The following is an 18,959-nucleotide window of genomic DNA, read 5'->3' as shown; positions in this document are numbered from 1 at the left end:
TGGTCTTGTAACAATTAGAGACATCTCTATCAAATAAAAAATGCGAGTTCAGACCCATGGAGTAGACTTATGAGAAAAGCCACCTGTGCTGTAAGTAGTATCTGTCACATGAGCTGACTATTTTCAGATGCGGTGGTAGGTTTGCATTCCTTTACCCAGTGCTTGCTCCAGAAACAAGCATACCTGGAGTGGAAAAGACTGACTGGCCATATCAGCTAAGCACAGCATCTGATCAAGACAATGCCTTTGTCTATGATCCCAATCATAGACTTATTTCCAAAATATCAGGATAAAGGAGACAAGCAATGTTGACCACACCACGTTTAAAGTGAGCAGATATGGTAAGAAAAGCTGCCAAACCTTAAGACTTGCTACGTCATAGAATAGAATACAAGTAATTGGTAGAAGGAATGAGCTCAAAAGGGGTGAATGAGAAAACTAAGTAACATTTCATCAACTTCCACTTAGCATTTAATGTACAAAAAAAAACATGGCATAACCACAGCCTTATTTAACTGCAGTGCCCTATTAGGTTGGATTCTATCATCTTCATAAACAAAGGAAGAAGGAGATGTTGAGGGAAAGCAGTATTTATTATATTCCAAGATTCTCTAAGCTAAATATATAGATAAGAAATTCTTCTCTTTTGAAATAAAGCAGTAAAATTGTAGCATTTTGAAAAGGCAGTGACAACAATGTTCAAAATGTGTAATACCATGATGTTATACTTGTCATATCCCACCCGTAAGAGGAGGGAAGAGGTGAACCAGAAAAATTGCAAATGATGTTATTTCCAGTCTGAAAATCCAGCATAATCCTACAGCAACATGATGTTTTTGTAAAGCGGGCTTGCAATACAATATGCCCATGATTGTATGAATTATCCAGTTTTTCATGATTGCTGTAGGTACTTCTATTTAATCCACAATACTTTATCCACAATAACAGCAATTCATAACAGTTCCCTTATTTTCATCTGCATTTGTAGGTGACACCACATACAATGCCTACGTTTTGATTTAGATCCTCAGTAGTTCTGTTACAGAAAACTGAGGTAAAATGCAGTGAAATATGACAGTGCTTGCAGGCTGCTCCAGTGACTACTTCCCACCGGCAGCTTGATGGCGCACTTAAGAAAAGAGCAGTAATACTGCAGCATAGTTTGCTACTAGTTAGAAACAGTCCTTTCTAGTGTTTTGGAAGATTACCTGTCCGAAGATTCTAAGTCAAAACAGAACCGCCTGTCAATAGTATCCACGTTTCTTTTTGTGCAGTACGTAAGGATGAAGAGTTCCCCATCGCCCTGTGAAAAGAGTTTTTATATGTTTGACCCAGTAATTGAAAACTTTGTTCTTCTATTTTATGCTGGACATAGCAATCTCCGTATTAAAGGCAACTGTTAATTAACTAAAGCAAATCTTCCTTTACTCTCTGGAATCTGTTTTACAGAACCAGTCCTTTCTTTAATACAAACCAACACTAGATCATGTTTTATCCTTAAGAACTGAGAAATTAAATACACGAATTTATCTGTGAATGCCACATGGCTTGTAACCGTTTAAATTAGAATTAATTGCACATTTCAATTATTTTTTGCCTTATTCTACATCTCCAGAGGCGGGTTTATGAAAGAAAATTTGCACTGAGGGTTTCAAAAGAAGAAATCTTTTAATGCAGCAAAACTGGCTTCATAAATATTTTAGAATGCCAAATACTTACACACATACTTTAATAACTAAAATGGCTTATTACAGTTAGAACAAATTGGTTAAAAAAAAAATTGCAGAAGTATTAAAATGATAAAGGATGCCAAACTTTTGGAGCTTTTGAAATATTATCCCCAACTCAATATGTTTGTAAGTATACACAGCCCTCTGAGAGCCAACTTCCACAAATGGGGCGTAATTTTCAAAAAAAAAAATCCAACAATATGACTTCTAATCAGATTTGAAGACGGAGCAGGGTGCTGCATTTACAGGAAGACTGGGTGTTATTTTCCATTTTTGGATGTCTTTGTTCTTTGCAACAGAATGCTTTTCATACATATTAATACATTCATTTAATGTTTCATCTCTGAAGGTGGTGAGTGCCTTCAACTTCCAAGTATTTCAACGGGAATAGAAGCTATTCAAAGATCAACAAAGTTTTGAGTATTTCACATTCCATCAAAAACATCTTAAATTATATTCAGCTGTCAGTACAATTTATATTCCTACTAAAATCCACTTTTGCAGTTCTGATTCTAGTACTTAAATCTATGAAACAAAATCTGATTGGAGAACAGAAGTAAGAAATCTTTTAATCTATCACATCTTCCCAATTTATACTTTAACAAGTCACATATCTCACAGATAAACCAGATTCTATTTCAGTGGCACAGCATCGCTCAATAACTATCTCCTCTGGACTCCTAAAAACAAGCACCACTAAAGTCTGCAGAACGCTTATTTATTAATTCATTCCATTGATTTAGGTTAATGTCTTTAAATGCAGACTGAATTACATAAGGAAAGAAAACAACAGGGCAGAGAGGTGGAGAGAGAGAGGACAACGCATCTTAACTGACACAATCTTTCATCTTCATAGAGGGCATAAATGAGAGCAAGATGCAAGAATATACTTACAGCTTTCCCTCCTGATCTATGTTCAAATGGAATCATGGTGAACTTCTTCGTTTCTTTCCTATATGTGCAATAGTGTTTTACCCAACTGGAACCAAAGGGAGCAGGCCCTGTATAAAACGGAAGCATTAACTAGTTTGTACTGATTCTAACTTGGGTGTTTCCTTGTACTGCTTTACAAAGTGACACTTGGAAGTCCTAACTGATTCCTAAGAAGGTAGATTTGTTGTTGTTGTTTGTTTGTTTTTGTTTTAAGTTATACAAAGTAAAACAAATGCAGAACAGTGCTTGCTATTCTAAAAAATAGATACATGCTTCATTTCATGCTCACCGACAAGTTGAAAGAGTTATTAATGTATATTTATCTCACTTATACAGACAAAACCATTTTTTCCCCTATAATATAAGTATCCATCCCTTGAAATTTTGACTTTGAGCATTTATTCAGATGACTCTGCTTAATGAGCTGTAAATTCTTTTTTGTCTTCAAACTGCTTGTATAATTAAGCTTTGTCTACTGTGCATTATGGGCACTACAGGAATATAAAAATATATCTTACTTTTTTCCTGTACATAGAGATAGCCTTCCATTGTGTTGTGATTTGCTCTTTTATGTTCCTGAGGATTTCTTCTGATCTTGTTCATGAGCTCCTCTACCTCTGACCTTGTTCCTTCAAAACGATTTCGTGTCTAAAACCAGATGGCTAAAAAACATTAGTAAAGGGAGTGGAAGAAAGACTCCTCCTGGCTGTTATTAGAACAATTATTTACAAAATGTGATTAGACCATTTTAGGATTATCAGTGCAAAATTTCTGTACGCTTTTATTCCTCAGTCTTTCTGATATTCAAAATTAAAGCATTTTCCAAAATAATATGTTGATATATTTGGAAAGAATTGAAAAACTATATTTTAAAATGAATTTGGATTTGAAAACTCAAGTTTCTTAAGAAAAACACTACTACAAGTGTTGGCTTAACACGTTAGAACCTCACTACTTATCAGAAAGGAAAGGATTCTCTGGATTTTGAAAAAAATATGACAGGAAGGTCATCGATAATTAAACATGGTTAAACCATTCACATCCCAAATGTTCTGGTCACATGAAAGCTGAATCATGCAAAGCAAATACACACACATTTAAAGGAAATAAAAAAGGAATGAAAGTCTAGTTTATCATTGCTTTTGGGTGCCACCCATTTCAGTGTTCGCAAGTAGTAGCAAATATATATATATGTATTAGAATATTAGTAAAAATAATCAGAAAGTAATCATACCACTCATTAATTATAAACTGAGAGTAAACAAAATAACAGAGAAGCTTCACCTGATATAAGAAACTTTTCAGTTTCATTTGAAAAATACTGATAATATTCACAAATAACAAAACAAACATGGTAATATCTGGTTTTCTCCACATACCCACTCACTAAAATTGCACTAACTGAAAACAAATACTCAGATTCCAAGCTGGTATTTTGCCCAATTGGTGCAGGAAAGTACATATTTCCAGATGGAAGCATATATGCCTTTTTGCTTTTTGAAAGCACCTCTATTTTCCTGAAAACAGATCAGCTTCTGAAAACAATGCCTTACTTCAATTGTCTGGAAAAGCATGCAGTTATACGCACAAAAAAATGCCTCATACATATAAACAAGTATCCATTCTTGTACCTAGACAGCTAACAGTATGTGCCTGACTGGCCATCTGTACATACATACTCCAGATTTATGCTCAGAAGGAATTTATTCATGGACACAAAGAGAATCTATGCAAGCTGGTCAGAGCAGCCAACCATACTCATGTGTTTTACAGAGGAAAGCTAAATATATTGATGCATGCTGGTGATGACTAAAAGCAACTGCCTTCTTACTTTCAGCGAAACAACTGCTCTGAACCCATCCTACATCCTTCATCTGACTTCCAGGTTAGGTTTGCTCACAAATTAGAAGTCAGAACCCACAAGAGTCCATTTCCAAGGCTTCAAACAATTTCCAAAGTTGTTCTTCACAAATCCCTACTTGAACTGCATTAGAAAACTATACTATGTACCCAAGGCAAAGACAGAAATAGTCATGAAGTTTTCACACATACATTACGCTGTCAGATCACTGATTGCTTCTAGATGTTTTAAATTATTCTGCCAGGATCTTTACATGTATGAGTTTTGCAGTGATTCTTAATCCAAACACACGAGATGTGTTCTAGGAATGCCTTTCCTCCTTTTTTTCTGCACTGTTTTGAAATCCAGTTTTTTCTATCTAGTCATAAAATATCAGCTGACTTCTGCTTATGAAAGTACTAGTATTCAATGACCCTACTCAACCAAAAAGAAACAACACCTCTAGAGAAAAAAAACACAGACATATGGAAATAGATTGAAAAGGAAGATATCCTGATGCATGAAGTCACGTCACATGTATTATAACAACCCTAATCTTCTCTTCTGCCTTCCTGTCTCCCTATTACTACCTGCTTGCTAAGTCATTTCTAAAAATACACTGCAACCTCCTAGAAGTACTTCCTGTGTGCTAATTCCAGGTGCCCTCGGAGAGGAATAAAATAGGTACATTGTAATGCATTGTTTGCAGGAGGGTGAACGGTCTGTTTGCTAACAAAAGTTCTGAGGCACATCTAAGTTAATTTTGAGTCAATTTTATTTTTTAAAACACTTCAAGAAGGAGTAGAGATCACCTGACCGGTGGCTTTGCCAATCGCACTGTTTCAACCTGTCTTCTTGCTTCTCAAAGCCAAGCTGATCATACTGGACAGTTTGGTGTGAGGGTACATTGAAAAACCAGCAGGGATGAGTTGGTTTTTAGGATTGTTCTGTTTGTTTTTTGTTGTTGTTTTTTTTAAGAGGATAACAAGAATCCCACTAGAGTCAATGCTGATTTGTTGGGCGATGTGCTTGGTTAGCCAGAAGATGGCAATACAACTCTAGAGCTCAGAAACAATGCACTAACCATGAGGAAAGCCTTAGCAATATGAAAAATATACATCAATATCAATCACAACTTACATTTTGTATATTTATCTGTAGGGCCATTTTGTAATGACTGAAGTCTTTAGCAAGTTCGTATCCCTGATGATAGAAAGTGAACAAACCCTGAAAAAATGATAGCACCTGAAATACAAACAAGACGTTTGTCAGAATGTGAAACTTAATTTACCCAAATATGATTGCTGCATGTAATCTTTTCCATAAAGATCAAGATGAAAAAATGATGATTTTCAAGGAAAATTCTAGTAATGCTGACCATTTCTGAGTACCTATTTGCTTCCAGACATTTTGGGTGGAATTTCATGTCTGAGTTCTACTTTAAATTTGTCCACGCACAACATATACTGCCTATCTCCAAAACTTCCCTATGAGATGTTTTCCATCACCTGCTTAGATATCAATGATGTCTGGAATAAATACGGACACGAGGATACAACAAACTTTCTTAGTCAGTATTTCCCTAATCATTTCCTTGCCTTCTAATGACAATGTTTCATCGTAGAATTAACTGGTTTGGTTGAAAAGCAGATGCTCTCTCTCTCTCCAACAGCTTTACTTATTACTGCCTTTTGAATGCTGATGTGACACTCTCTCAGAACTATAAAATCATCTGTATTGCACTTTGCAACTTCAGTATTTTGATTGAAAAAAAGAATGACTTAGATCATATTCCAAGTTGGGTAAGAGTGCAGTAGTGTCTACTCCTCATGTTTTGATTTTAACAGGCTTAGCTGCACTTCACGTGAAGCATTTCCAACTACCTGATACTGAGTTTTTAGCCAGAAGTGTGCTTTTAGTGTACAACTAACAGACTTAAGTGTAACCTTCAAATTGAAAAATAGTTCTTTAGGTTAGTGAAGAATAACATCTCAGTGGTTAAAAAATATTTTTAAAGGTGAAAAAGTCTGACTCCGTCATCATTCCTTGAATCTTCTAAGTCATGCCATTGATCAAGGTATGTTTTGTTTTGTTTTTGCAGTACAGGACAAGATTTCATATATTTTCTGAAAATCAACATGTGCCGTTCTAATGAAAATAAGCTTTGAGCTGCTTGGTCTAGATTATTAACTTGCACAGATGTAGAAAGACTACTTTCCATTCTGTTAATTGCAGATTGTTAATACTGTTAGAATTGCACACATCTTCTCAAAAAAACAAAGCTCCGTGGCTTTTTTCTGATTGCATTCTTTCTCAGTCTTTTATGAGTGATAGTGTAGAGTGAATTGGTTGACTGGTACTTACAGGTTCAACGCACTCAAATTTTTTCCGCTCCTGAATCTCTTGCAGCTTGCACACATATTCAAGGGAGAGCTCATAGAAGTGTTTTCTATTCTGCTCCACTTGGTTGTCCGCCTAAATATAAAGTAAGCTAATGAAGTTTCAAAAACATTTTTCAGACAGCTTCAAAGTGACACACGTATAGCATACAAGTGGCAAGCAACGAGATCATTTTTTCCAGACCAGGATTCATTTGTTTACAACAGAGTTCATTCATTTACTTTCAAAGAGAAGCAGTTGTTCCCTTTTATTAGATAACACATACTGCTTTGATTCCTGAGGCTACACTTTTAGAAACATTCTGATAACACTTCTTCCAGCTTCTTTTTGATGGAGCCTAGCCAAATGAATCAGACTAAGTACTTGAGCACTGAGGTACTAATGCTGAAATGGTGCATGCTTGAACAGAGAGACGGGGCTAACAGTGTCTTCCACCAGAAGTGGGGGAGATCATCTCTAGTCAGAATAAGTTAGAAAAAAACATTGCTGAAAACATATTGCCAGTGCTGCAATTAACTGCTGTCCTGTTAGATCCATCCCACACCCATGCTCAGTCTGATTGACAGTAAATAAGAAAAAAATTATGTTCATTTATTGGCACAAGTTTCATAACTTTCTTTAGATCATTAAACATTTAAAAATGCAGCTTTATTCGCTGCAACTGATTTTCCTCTCAGCTTCGGTAAAATGCCAACATCATATTGACTAATTGTATTTGAACTGCAATTCACACATAAATATTTATGTCTAGGACATATATGGATTATTTCTTTAAGTTATTATTTATGCCATATGTATCTTCATTCAACTATGAAACTTGAAGAACTGACTAATGGAGATCTTCATTAAAACACATTGAGGAAAGGATATAGAGGGATACTTTAACTAATTTAACACTCAGTCTTTGCATAGGTGATAGTAGCAAACACTGTTGTAAGGTCCATTAAAGCTTCTGCACTAAACTACAGAGGGATATAGGGAAACGGCTAGATGGAAGTGTCATGTTTATCATCATACACTGTCTTAAATACTAAGGCGATATCCTTCAAGAACTGACTAGTGTTCTTTAAGAGGATAAATCAAATAAGCTGAGACAGTTTTGCCTTAAGATGTGCTTTGCTATTCTGTGCTAGAAATCTGTCGGTGGCTAAAGAGGCATAAAAACAAATGCCATTAAAGAAAGCAAGCAATTATCTGCACAACATAAAGAAAAAGATTTTCAAAAAGAAAGGCCATTTTGACGAATCTTGTAAACGATGCAACATTGGAATTGCTTGAGTTGTCTGCAAAGCTTACAAAGATATGCATGCGTACTGATGTAGAGATGTAGGAAAAGACTATACAGCTGGTCTACTAGGACACTTGGCTAATCAGTGGTAAGACTGCTCTAAATACCCCAAAGCCACTAGTAAGCCTGTTTTGTTCTCCATTTCTTTTGTTGTTCTTGTTACTGTTTTGGGTGTCTGCCCCCTCCCAGTTCCCCCAAGAACATAATACCAAATACAGCTATTCCATTAATTATTACCCTGCCAAAGAAACACAGAAATATCACAAATATCACAGTAATATTACTTGCTTCAGTGAAAGTTCAAGAATATCCCTCCACTAACGAAGTCAAAGACACACTCCACTATGATGTTATTTCCATCAAATCTTCAGAAAATTTATATGCAAAACTACAGGCCCTTACACATGAACAATGCCAATAAACTTCAGTGAGAGTACTTAACTCCATATCAGAAACTTGTTCGTGCATGTGGGGGCTGATGCTGCAAATACAGTATGGAGACATAACCTAGTAATGAAACCTGAGCAGTTTTGAAATGAAAAGAAATCTGAGCTTTCGTGTTCCTAGGTGTACGGGAAATGTTGAATTACAGCCTGAACCACTGATCGATTGTGTGAGGTGAGTACTGAGTCAGCCACAGGAGCACAGGTGAAGACAATTTACCTGTGTGACTGGAAGGGGTGGAGTCCGGCTCTGCCTCTCCTAACCCCATTTAAGGGCTGACCACTGCTAGGGAAGGATTTCTTTTGGCAATTGCTTCCTTGGAGTTTTCTATTGTGAGTCTAGGACGTGGGTGAGCATTTTTTTCCTTTATTTTGTTTGTCTTTTTTTCCTGTTACAGTCACCTGTCCAACTGTGCCATCTATAAAATTTCTTGGTTATAGTACCTTCTGGTTTTATTCATTCTGTTTATCGTTCACCTTGCTCTAGGTAATTTGTCAATTACATCAATCTTCTTTTGTGAATGACTGTATATGTGCATGTATGTGCCTATGTAAAATAAGGTAAGGATGAAGAGCTATTTTTTTAGGAAAATATTAAGTGCTTAATCATATGATTACAGCGTAACTGCACTTCTCTGAAACAAAATCCTTCTTGCCTATAGCAAGTCTGTGCAAGATCTCTCAGCTCCCTTCTCACATATTATTTGTTATTGCTTCAGAAAGAAAATAAAACCTTTTACAAATGAAGGTATTATGATAATGGACCCGCAGGGACAGAAGGATTGCCAGGTAAACAAATTTGTTTTTTAGTTAAAAATTATCTGTGGTATTACATTGTAGCATTACTTGGGAAAACGTAAGTTTACTTAGCATTGAGTGTTAACACAGAATGCTAATTCAGTGCATAGAATGTAATGGAAATGACAGATGTGGTTAAGTCATCAAAGAAACATGTAGTTTTTCCACGTTATTACTGCATTTTGCTGTTCTCGTGAGTGTGTTTCATATGTGTATCAGGTGAAGCAGCTGAATCAGAAAGCTGTAGGAGTGCGCAAATACCATTTTACTCAGCAACCTTTCAGTTTGACTTTACCTCTATGAATGCTGCTTTTGTAGAAAATACATTTATCTCTTTAAAAGCTTGTAAACCGAAGGAAGAAGAGCAACAACAGTACCTCTTGTAATTGTACCTCCTTCTTCTTAGCTGATAAATTTAAATGTTTTTCTAGCAAACTGTAGTTCTTCTCTGTTTCTTTATCAAACTTCTTCTTTTCCTCCTAGACAAAGGAACAAAGTAACACTCATTTACAGGTTAAAACTGAATTAAAACCTACTTTCTTATTCTTTTAAACTTAGCCAGAAACAAAGAAAAATAATCTAGCACAGTTCTGTTAAATAAGGACAAGTGTTTCTAACTCATTCCACAAAAATTGAAGGTTAACTTGAAATAAAATCCCAGTACTTCATTATGGTGAAGTGTATCAAGCAAATGAATACTTATATATATGTTTATTTAAAAAAAATAAACTTCAGATATAAGATCATATATAGATCCTTGAAAACTGGTAAAGATACAGTAAGTTATCTACATTTCCTGGTTTTGAATACAGTACTTAAACAAAACATAAGGCTCACTACAAAAAATATCTGATAGGAGTTAAGAGTATAAAGATCATTTGTATAAGTTTCAGTTGGTTTGCAGTCCCAAAACTGAAGTGATTGCAGTCCCATGTTCATAAGATTTCTTGATTTTTTTAAAAACATTCTAAGAACTCTGCTGAATTCCATCTTCTAACAGATTACTGCTGCACCCATGAAAAACACACTTTTAAAAATAAACAAAAAATTCCAAGTAAAATGAAATAATAGTAGTGAAAGTGAAGCTCTTGATCTTTCCAGGAGTTCCTTGTTGTTTTTGAACTGGAGAGACCACAACTGGGCACAGTATTCTAAGTGTTGCCACATCAGGGTAGAATAGAGGGGGAAAATTGCCTTTCTTGACTGGCTAGTCGTGTTCTTTTTAATGAACCTTAGGGTACCATTGGCTTTCTTGGCCAAAAGGGCTTGCTGCTGCCTTGCAGCCATTTTGTCATCCACCAACTGGACCCCTAGATTCTTCACTGTGGAGCTTCTCTGCAGCAGGTCATCTCCTAACCTGTATTTGGAAATGCAGTTATTTCTCTTCAGACACAGGACTCTACACCTCCCTTTATTGAACCACATCAGTTTCTTCTCCATCCACCTTTCCAGTCTATATAGGTCTTGCTGAATGAAGGGCAGCACAGCTTCCCGGTGTACCAGCCAGTCCTGCTAGCTTCATATCATGAGCACAGTTGCTGAGGGTGGACTCCATCCCATCATCCAGGTCATTACCAAAATTCTGATCAAGACTGTGCCTAGTACTAACTCCTGAGGAACATCACTAGTTACAGGTCTCCAACTAGGCCCTATGCGGCTGGCTACAGCTCTCTGAAATCTTCCAGTCATCCAGTTGTCACCCTAACCTCAACATCTACTCATCTATCCTATGCTTTCTATGCTTCATTACTCGGATGCTGTGAGAGACTGTGTCAGACACCTTGCTGAAGTCAAGGTACACAACGTTCACTGCTCTCCCTGCACCTATCCAGTCATTGATGACATCGTGTAAAGCTACCAGGTTGGTCAAGCAGGATTTCCCCTTGGTGAATCCATGTCAACTACTCCTGATAACCTTTTTCTCTTCCAGTTGCTTTGCATCTAGAACAAGTTGTTCCATCACCTTTCCAGGGATGAATGTGAGGCTGACTAGCCTGTAGTTTCCTAAATCATCCTTCTTGTCCTTTGTGAAGACTGGAGTGCTGCTGGCTATCCTCCAGTCCTCAGGCATCTCTTCCATTCAACAAAACCTAACAAAGATAATAAAGAGCAATTCAGCCTTCACCTCTGCTAGCTCCCTCAGCTCACGTGGGTGCATGCCATAAGGGCTTGTGGACTTCTGTGCACTGATTTTGGCTAGGTGGTCTTTGACCATATCTTGTTCTTCCAAAGGGAAGCCTTCTATTCCTCAGACTCTCTCCTCTTATCTTGTTTGTGATTCCCAAGGGGCAATCCTTGTACTAAAGACAGAAGCAAAGCAAGTGTTGAGTGTCTCCACCTTCTTAGCATCCTCTGTTACCAGGGCAACCATTTCATTTAGTAGGCACCCTCAATTCCCCTAATATTTCTTTTACTGTTGACATACTCTAAAAAGCATAAACTTTATTTTACTTTTTAATCTCCTTTGTCAGATTAAATTCCTAGTTGTCCTTAGCCTTCCTTACTGCATAGCTACAGGCCCTGAAAACATTCCTGTATTCTTCCTAAGCAGACAGGCATTTTTAATAAATCATATATGTTTCTGTTCTCTAAGGAACTTAACTTTGAAGATCACATTCCAACAAAGAGGATCTAAGCTATTTAAGACTGCTTCTCAGTGAGAATTTTTAGCAGAAATGCTGCGTTTTCCTCCATCATGGTTTTAACATTTTTCTTTAAAGAAGCAACCACATTATTCTTTACCAATCAGGGAACAATAATATATGCATATGGGATTAACGTGGTTAGACATAAAGTGATAACAAATGAGAAATCTGGAATAAATTTTAGTTAAATATTTTTAGAGATTTTTTTTCTTTGTGTTCTACAATTAAGCAAGACTGATCTGCTTAAAGTAACTGAGAGTTCTGTCCAGAAAACGTCTAAATCTCAATTAAGAGTTTCAGCTTCACCAAAACAGTATGCAGGAAGTTAAGGGAAGAGTCATGCATCCAAACAAAATGTGAAATGTAGGATGCGAGTACATAAAATTCTCATGCTAAAAACATCAGGGACAGAATTCTGACAAGGAAATGAAAGAACATGAGAATTTAAAAACGCATTAAAAAAACTCAGTTAAAACAATCCACTAACACAGCTTCTTTCTGAATGTAATCTATTTTCATAAAAACAGTCATTTTCCTTTGGCAACTCTCTATAATAAAAACCATGGGTATTTTGTGTGTTGGTTGTTGGTCCAGACCTCCGATATACTTATCAGGCCACCATACAATTACAAAAACCACTGCACTATTAAAATGCAGTGACTTAGAATCAACAGAGCATTTTCCATGCATAAACTTCCATGCATAAACGACTTCAGAACATGTTAATCATTCCTGCTAATATAAAATATAGCTCTCCTTTAAGTAAAAGGTCGTCTTAGCTCTTAGATATCACTGCTGTTGATGTCATTAAATTAGAAAATGAAGCATCTGCGGAGTGGTTGTTCAAAAACGTATGAATTGACTTTCAAAATAGAAAATGTTAAATAGCTGTATTTCCTCCCCCCCCCCAGCCCCTTGCTCAGAAAGTCATTTAAATCTCTTCCCATAGGTACAGTGAGATAAATATTTTATTGTCAAAAAGTAGTCTGTATTTAACATATTAAGTTTACTTGTTTTATAAACACAATATAGTGACAAAAATTAAAAAAAAATACTGATATTTCCATCAAAACTGATTTTCTTTGAACAAGAAAGATCTTGTTTAATCTTTTCCCTGCTCATACTGAACAATTAGTCATTCATTTAAAAGTAAAGCAAAAACTATTTTCGCTTTACAGATTGGAAAATGAATAAAAAGTTTAACACCATATGGATGAGCTACTTTGGGTAGTTAATGTTTCAGCCTTGGATAGTGCAGAAGCAGAAAAGGGTTACCCATTAGGAAGGAGATAAGGCTGTTAGAAGTATTTATCCTGTTCCCGACAGAAGAGATAAGGTAGGGGGAGGAAAGAAGGAAGGGAAGGGACACATTTTTCTCTTCTTGAAGCATACTTTCCATTTGTTTTGGAAGCCAGTTCTCAAAGTAGAAAAATGTGTGAGCACATGAAATATAAACAACAGTTTCCCTTTGCCAAATAAATGCCATTACTGCACTGCAATCCAACTAAAGAAATCAAACAAGCTTATCATAAAAGCGAATGAGGGGCAAACCTTTACAGCTCCTAGCTGCTCTTTCCTAAATCGTTCCAAAGGTTTGATCAGAGTTTCAGTAACACTGAGTGCCTAAAGGAAAAAGAGCATGGATTTAGTTTCTGTTGCCAGACAAGTCACTTTTAGCTCCTTTGAGGAAACAAATAAACAAAAGAAAGCAAGCCAGGATACCAAGTTCTAACTCTAAATATATAAATAAATAAAAATCCTTGCTCTGAGTTGCTTCAAGCTCTTGGGATTTGTCATTTCTTTCAATCACAGTGTCAGGAAAGTTGAAATGAATCTAAAGTAAATGTGCAAATGCAGACTCTTTACAAGTTTAGAGGCTGCAGCTAAACAGCAAATGCTTTACTTGAACAGATCAACAGCATCAACAACTGAACACCAGAATGTGACGTAGGATAAGTATTAGTTTTTATTGGGGAGCACACAAATTCCTGCAACAATGCATAATGCTGTAAACAGCTATAGAATGGACAACTAAGGACTAAATAATAAGCTTTCAACACGCAGCTAAAGTTATTATGCATGGAAATATGTATTTTCAAATATTTACATTTGGTTACGTTAATGAATCATGAAGTTTACCTCTTGATTTTATAACATAGGTTTAGCGGTAAGAAATAAGGTTAGTTGACAGAGTCAAAGTTTAATGAATCTCTTTTGGAGCATTCATCAGTGCATTTTAGATAAAAGGCCTCACAGTCATAGCAGAATGGAAATACATAAATATATTAAAAAAATATGACATTCTAAGACTGAAATGTAGCTTAGTTAGACCTGGCCAGCAAAAAGGGTTTCTAAGTCATATGAAGCTTCACAGGAGTTGAAGTGCTGTTGGGTTTGGTGCCAACCAGAATTAGGATTTCCAAGATGTTTTAAATTTCAGCGAAGCTGGAATTTCTTGAACGCAACAGCTGCACTGAAGGAGTGACAAGAGGATGAGAAGTGTGGCAAAGCAGACAGGTTCCTTGTGGTCTTGGTTCTAAGGCAGTGCCACAGGGTAATTCAATTCCAAGACTGCGGCCATCAAAGGCCAGGGCTGAAATGCCAAGAGTCAAGGCAGAGCAAACACTGCAGGCTTAACCTGGCTTTCTGAAAAGCTCTTATCATAAAACATGAGGGATATATTAGAGATCTGGCATAACATGAATCTAAATAGCACTGTCTGCTCCCACCCAGCCCTGAGGCCACGCAGGGATTTACTGTGGGAGTCATCCTGCCAAGTCTTGGTAACCACAGCAACTGATTTTTCAACAGTACTCTAATCAAAATATCTAACTGGAAACCAAATATCTGGCAAGTCTGGGCCAAACCAAGTGTTGTACAGTCCTCCTCAGAGCAGATTTTCTCTAACTTCAGAACTTTTGATATTGTGGCCCGGACTCTTTCTTTGGTCATTCACTTCCTAGTTTTGTCATAAACATTTCAGCATTCTTTCAAGGAGTGAAGGGTGAAATGAGGATTGACAATCTGTTAAGTCTGAGTTTCAAAGGGGTGCAGAGGCACTGGAGTAACCGTGACATAGAAGAGCCATGGTGCTGCAGAGCTTGGGAGAGGGACAGACAACAGAGCAACTCCCACCATGTGTTGGGCCCAACCAAGAGGTTTACTGAAGAGTTTATCCCAAGACTTTGTAAATTATCTGACAGATGGATAAGCGTTTGTTCCTCATGCTGCTTCCATTCAAAAGACAGCTAGAGAAATCAGCTGTCCCATGAGCTGAGAAAAGTGCAGTAGTTTAGCCCATGCGGTGTTCCATGCACGTGTATCCTAATTACTCAAGTAGTTACCAGGAGATCTCAATGGCAGTGTTTTTGTGATTTTTCACAACCTAACTTTCCCTGAAATTCTGCAGGGCTGGAAGACAAGGGCAATGTGTACTTGATCGCAGTGTTGGGACCACCCCCAAGCAGCAGTTTCCTGGGACACAGCAGCAACACCTAAGGACTGGGAAATCTTCACTGGGCAAAATGATTCACCCAAATCTGAGTGGAGAACTGCTCACAGAAATGACAGAATAATTCTTCTGACTAGGAAAAATTTAACAAGTCTGAGTTGTTTTTGCAAGTTTCTTCTATATTGACATTGTGAGGGAGAAAGTTGTGAGGCCTCCTCAGGAAAGAGCTCAAGAGGATGAAGACAGACACAGCCTGCAGAGGCCAGAGCCCAGCTGGTAAGGGCACCTTGCTGAGTGGAACTACAAGTTTCTTATCTGCTTGAACTTACACACAACGAAAAGTTAAATGTAAGGTCAGTAGGCAGTGAATGTATGCCAACACGATGTTCAAGCCAAAGAAAAGTATAGCAATTTAGTGCAGTGAAAAACAAAAACACCACAGATGGAGAAGGCTGTGATTTATTCATGAGAAAGGCTGGCTATAAATCACTTTGTGTGTTACACTGCTGTATAGCATTAAGCATGGGAAACACTATTTGTTTCAAACAAATAGTACGACTAATCACCAAATCAAAATGGGATGTTCCCTTCAGGACAGCCAACAAATACATTTTCCACTGTTGTCAGTGGTATAAACCAGTAATTCTTTCATTGAAGAAAAACAAGCCTTCTCTCCTCCCCAAGGAGATATTACTCGTTTTGCATAACCAAAACCAAACAGATGGCTTTGAAGCACAATTTTGCCTGCCCTACAGGTATTTATCATTTGTCACCCCCTTTGCTTTCTCTGCAGGCAACAGACAACAGTGTTATTGAGTATCTCTTGTTGAAGTGGGATTTTGTGGATCCCTGGTTGTTCATGGAGCTTCACACTAGGCCCACGTACAAAAATATAGGAGGAAAATTTGACTTCCTTTCTGAAAATAAATATGTGAGTTTTTATGTACCGAAACTGTCAACCAAGACCTGACTGCTAAGTTAAGTAGTGAATTACAGAGCTGTTCTTCTGACTCAGAGAAAAGAAAACAATGTTCATAATTAAAATATGCACATTATTACAGTAGGGAAGAATTTAAAGTGTTTTCCAATACTTTATCACAAAAAGGTGCAAAAAAAAATAAGTGTACTTATTGTGGAACAAAAGTATTATCCTGGTCTAAGGTGCTGATTTGGCAGGGGAGTTGGAACTGGATGATCTCTAGAGGTCCCTTCCAACCCCTATGATTCTGTGAACATTTATGCTGTTACTAATCATTAACTTAGTGTATTTGCAACTTGGGAGTTCAAAAGTAACAGATGCTATTTTTTAGAAACTGCCTGTCAGATCAGAGGAGAAATGTAAAAAATAGATATAAGTTTCTACCAGTACAGGAAATAGGTTCAGGATCTCGATTGTATTTGTGTTTGCAGTGCAGGCAAACTGCATAACGTTCAAGAAAATGTATCAGACATTCAAATTAAATACTCATGAACATAAAATTACTAATTTCTACCTCTTTCAACTTCTCCCTTGATTCTTGAGTTAACCATACTACTATTCCTCTAATGCTAGCAGAGTATGGTAATAGGAATGTCTACTATTTCAAGGGCACAGATAAACTCTTTTCTTTATATCCCTAAGCTATCCAGACCTACCTTGAAGGGATTACATGCTCACATATTCTCAGTTTTAAAATCCAGCAAGACAACTACAGTAAGTGTAAACCATAAGAGAATCAATATAAGGAGGTCACATCTTATGCAGTGATATCTTAGCTTGTTTCGTGAATGTCAGTATCTCGGGAATGCTTTAAAAAAGTAATAGGTTCATAGGTACATTAGGTTGGAAAGGACCTACAAGATCATCTAGTCCAATCATCCTCCTATCGCCATCCCTGTCCACTAAACTACTAAATCAAATTCCATAGCAGTAATGTAATGTCTAATGCTACATGCATGCATGCCTTGGTCTGAATGTCTTATGCCATTTCTGTTCCATTTACTGCATCTATGGAAATGACAAAGAATTTTTACAGAAGCCTCAGAACAGCAGGAAAAAACGAAAACAAAACATCACTGTTAACATCACTTAAAATGTATACAGTGAACTCCTTCAGACATATCTTAGACAAACTTTGGGTATCTCCTAATTTTAGATCAAAACTTCACCTGCTCAGGCAGATACATTTTACAGAATGGAGGTTATTTTGACTTCCACAGCTCCTCATTATTTCAGCAGTAATAAATGTTAGGCTGCAGATTAAGGGGCCCAAGTTGGCATTTTCTAGAGTCCACAAAGACACAAATTAAATCCATTAGCCAGTACATTTACATTTCCAGCAACTTGCCTATTAGTCAGTTGAGTCAACAAGATCCAACAGGTAACCTACCAGCCAGTGCCAGTCCACAACAACTCCATTTAGTCTGCTGTTTTTTCTCTTCTCAGAGAGGTGGGAGAATGGCTGTTCAGGGAGATACTTCTTCCCCAAACATCTCCTCTCATGCACTGGAACCCAACAGACAGCACCATCCACCAGCATGTAAGGAAGGGTACTTGTGTGGGCTGTGAAGGAATACCAACCCACTAAAGCTGTTCCAGAACTTCAGTCTGGCCTCTGTGGCTACAAAAGGTAGACCAACGTAAGTTAACAAAATTTGGTTTACTAATTAGACAAATGTAACAGTAGACTCCCAACATTAACCCTAAAAATATCCTTAGACTCTAGTTTTTACTGGAAGAACAGGAAATTACACATTGCTGGTTAATAAATTCTGGCGGTGGGAAATACATACACAGATTGCTCCATTTGGAATCCAAGCAACCTGTACAAGAGAGGTTTACTGAAAATAAATGTGTGTGTATATATATATATATATATATATCTTGCTACAGACTGCTCAGTGACACAAGGGTGCTGAGTTCCAAATCCTCATCCTAGGAAGTGGAATGCAGACCACATGCCAAACAGCAAAGAGCAAGACAGGGTGGTTTAAAGTTTCCCAGTGCACTGACTAGGAGGATTTATCTGTAGACAGGGGCAGGATTGTCTTTCTCATTGACAAAGCAAAGGAGGAGGCCAACAGCCAACAGGGCAGAACTCATGAAGCAGAGCAGGTGTCAAGGAAACTAGAGCTGGGAAGGAAGTACTGCTCTTCTCAGCTTAACAGAGTACAGAAAGGATGATGAAGCTAACAGTGATTCAATAACACATTCAGTAACATTGCTGCTAAATAAAGAAATTTACTTTCTAATAAAGAAATCTACTACCTATAGTTTCACTTCTGCTTACAGATAACATAGCCCTAAATAACTGAAACATTCAGCCTAACACAAAATGTGATTCTCTGATAAGACCAATGTTTGGGAGGTTTGGAAGAAAATTAAAAATAAAACTAAAAAATGTCTTTTCCTCCAAAAAGCTGTTCTGCCACAAATCTCAACTTTGTAATGA

At 37.1% G+C, this 18,959-nt stretch overlaps 1 protein-coding gene across 2 annotated transcripts in view; it reads right to left on the bottom strand.

Annotated features, from left to right (window-relative positions):
* The window catches only part of ARHGAP10 (Rho GTPase activating protein 10), a 123,365-nt gene that overhangs the window by 69,105 nt on the left and 35,301 nt on the right, over positions 1-18,959 (bottom strand). Inside the window, exons 4-10 of one of the 2 annotated variants that reach the window (XM_065736379.1) lie at positions 13,629-13,700; positions 9,810-9,911; positions 6,868-6,978; positions 5,644-5,748; positions 3,182-3,311; positions 2,625-2,731; positions 1,209-1,303 (exon numbers count right to left, since the gene is read on the bottom strand). In XM_065736379.1, coding sequence (XP_065592451.1) covers positions 1,209-1,303; positions 2,625-2,731; positions 3,182-3,311; positions 5,644-5,748; positions 6,868-6,978; positions 9,810-9,911; positions 13,629-13,700 — 722 coding nt within the window. The remainder of the gene's footprint in view (positions 1-1,208; positions 1,304-2,624; positions 2,732-3,181; positions 3,312-5,643; positions 5,749-6,867; positions 6,979-9,809; positions 9,912-13,628; positions 13,701-18,959) is intronic. The other variant, XM_065736380.1, reaches the window with a different exon arrangement.

Source organism: Cyrtonyx montezumae, unplaced genomic scaffold (assembly GCF_038088225.1).
Source record: "Cyrtonyx montezumae isolate F1298 unplaced genomic scaffold, pur_monq_1.0 scaffold_2, whole genome shotgun sequence".
In the NCBI taxonomy this organism is placed as follows: domain Eukaryota; kingdom Metazoa; phylum Chordata; class Aves; order Galliformes; family Odontophoridae; genus Cyrtonyx; species Cyrtonyx montezumae.
This window is presented reverse-complemented; position numbering and strand designations above follow the sequence as displayed.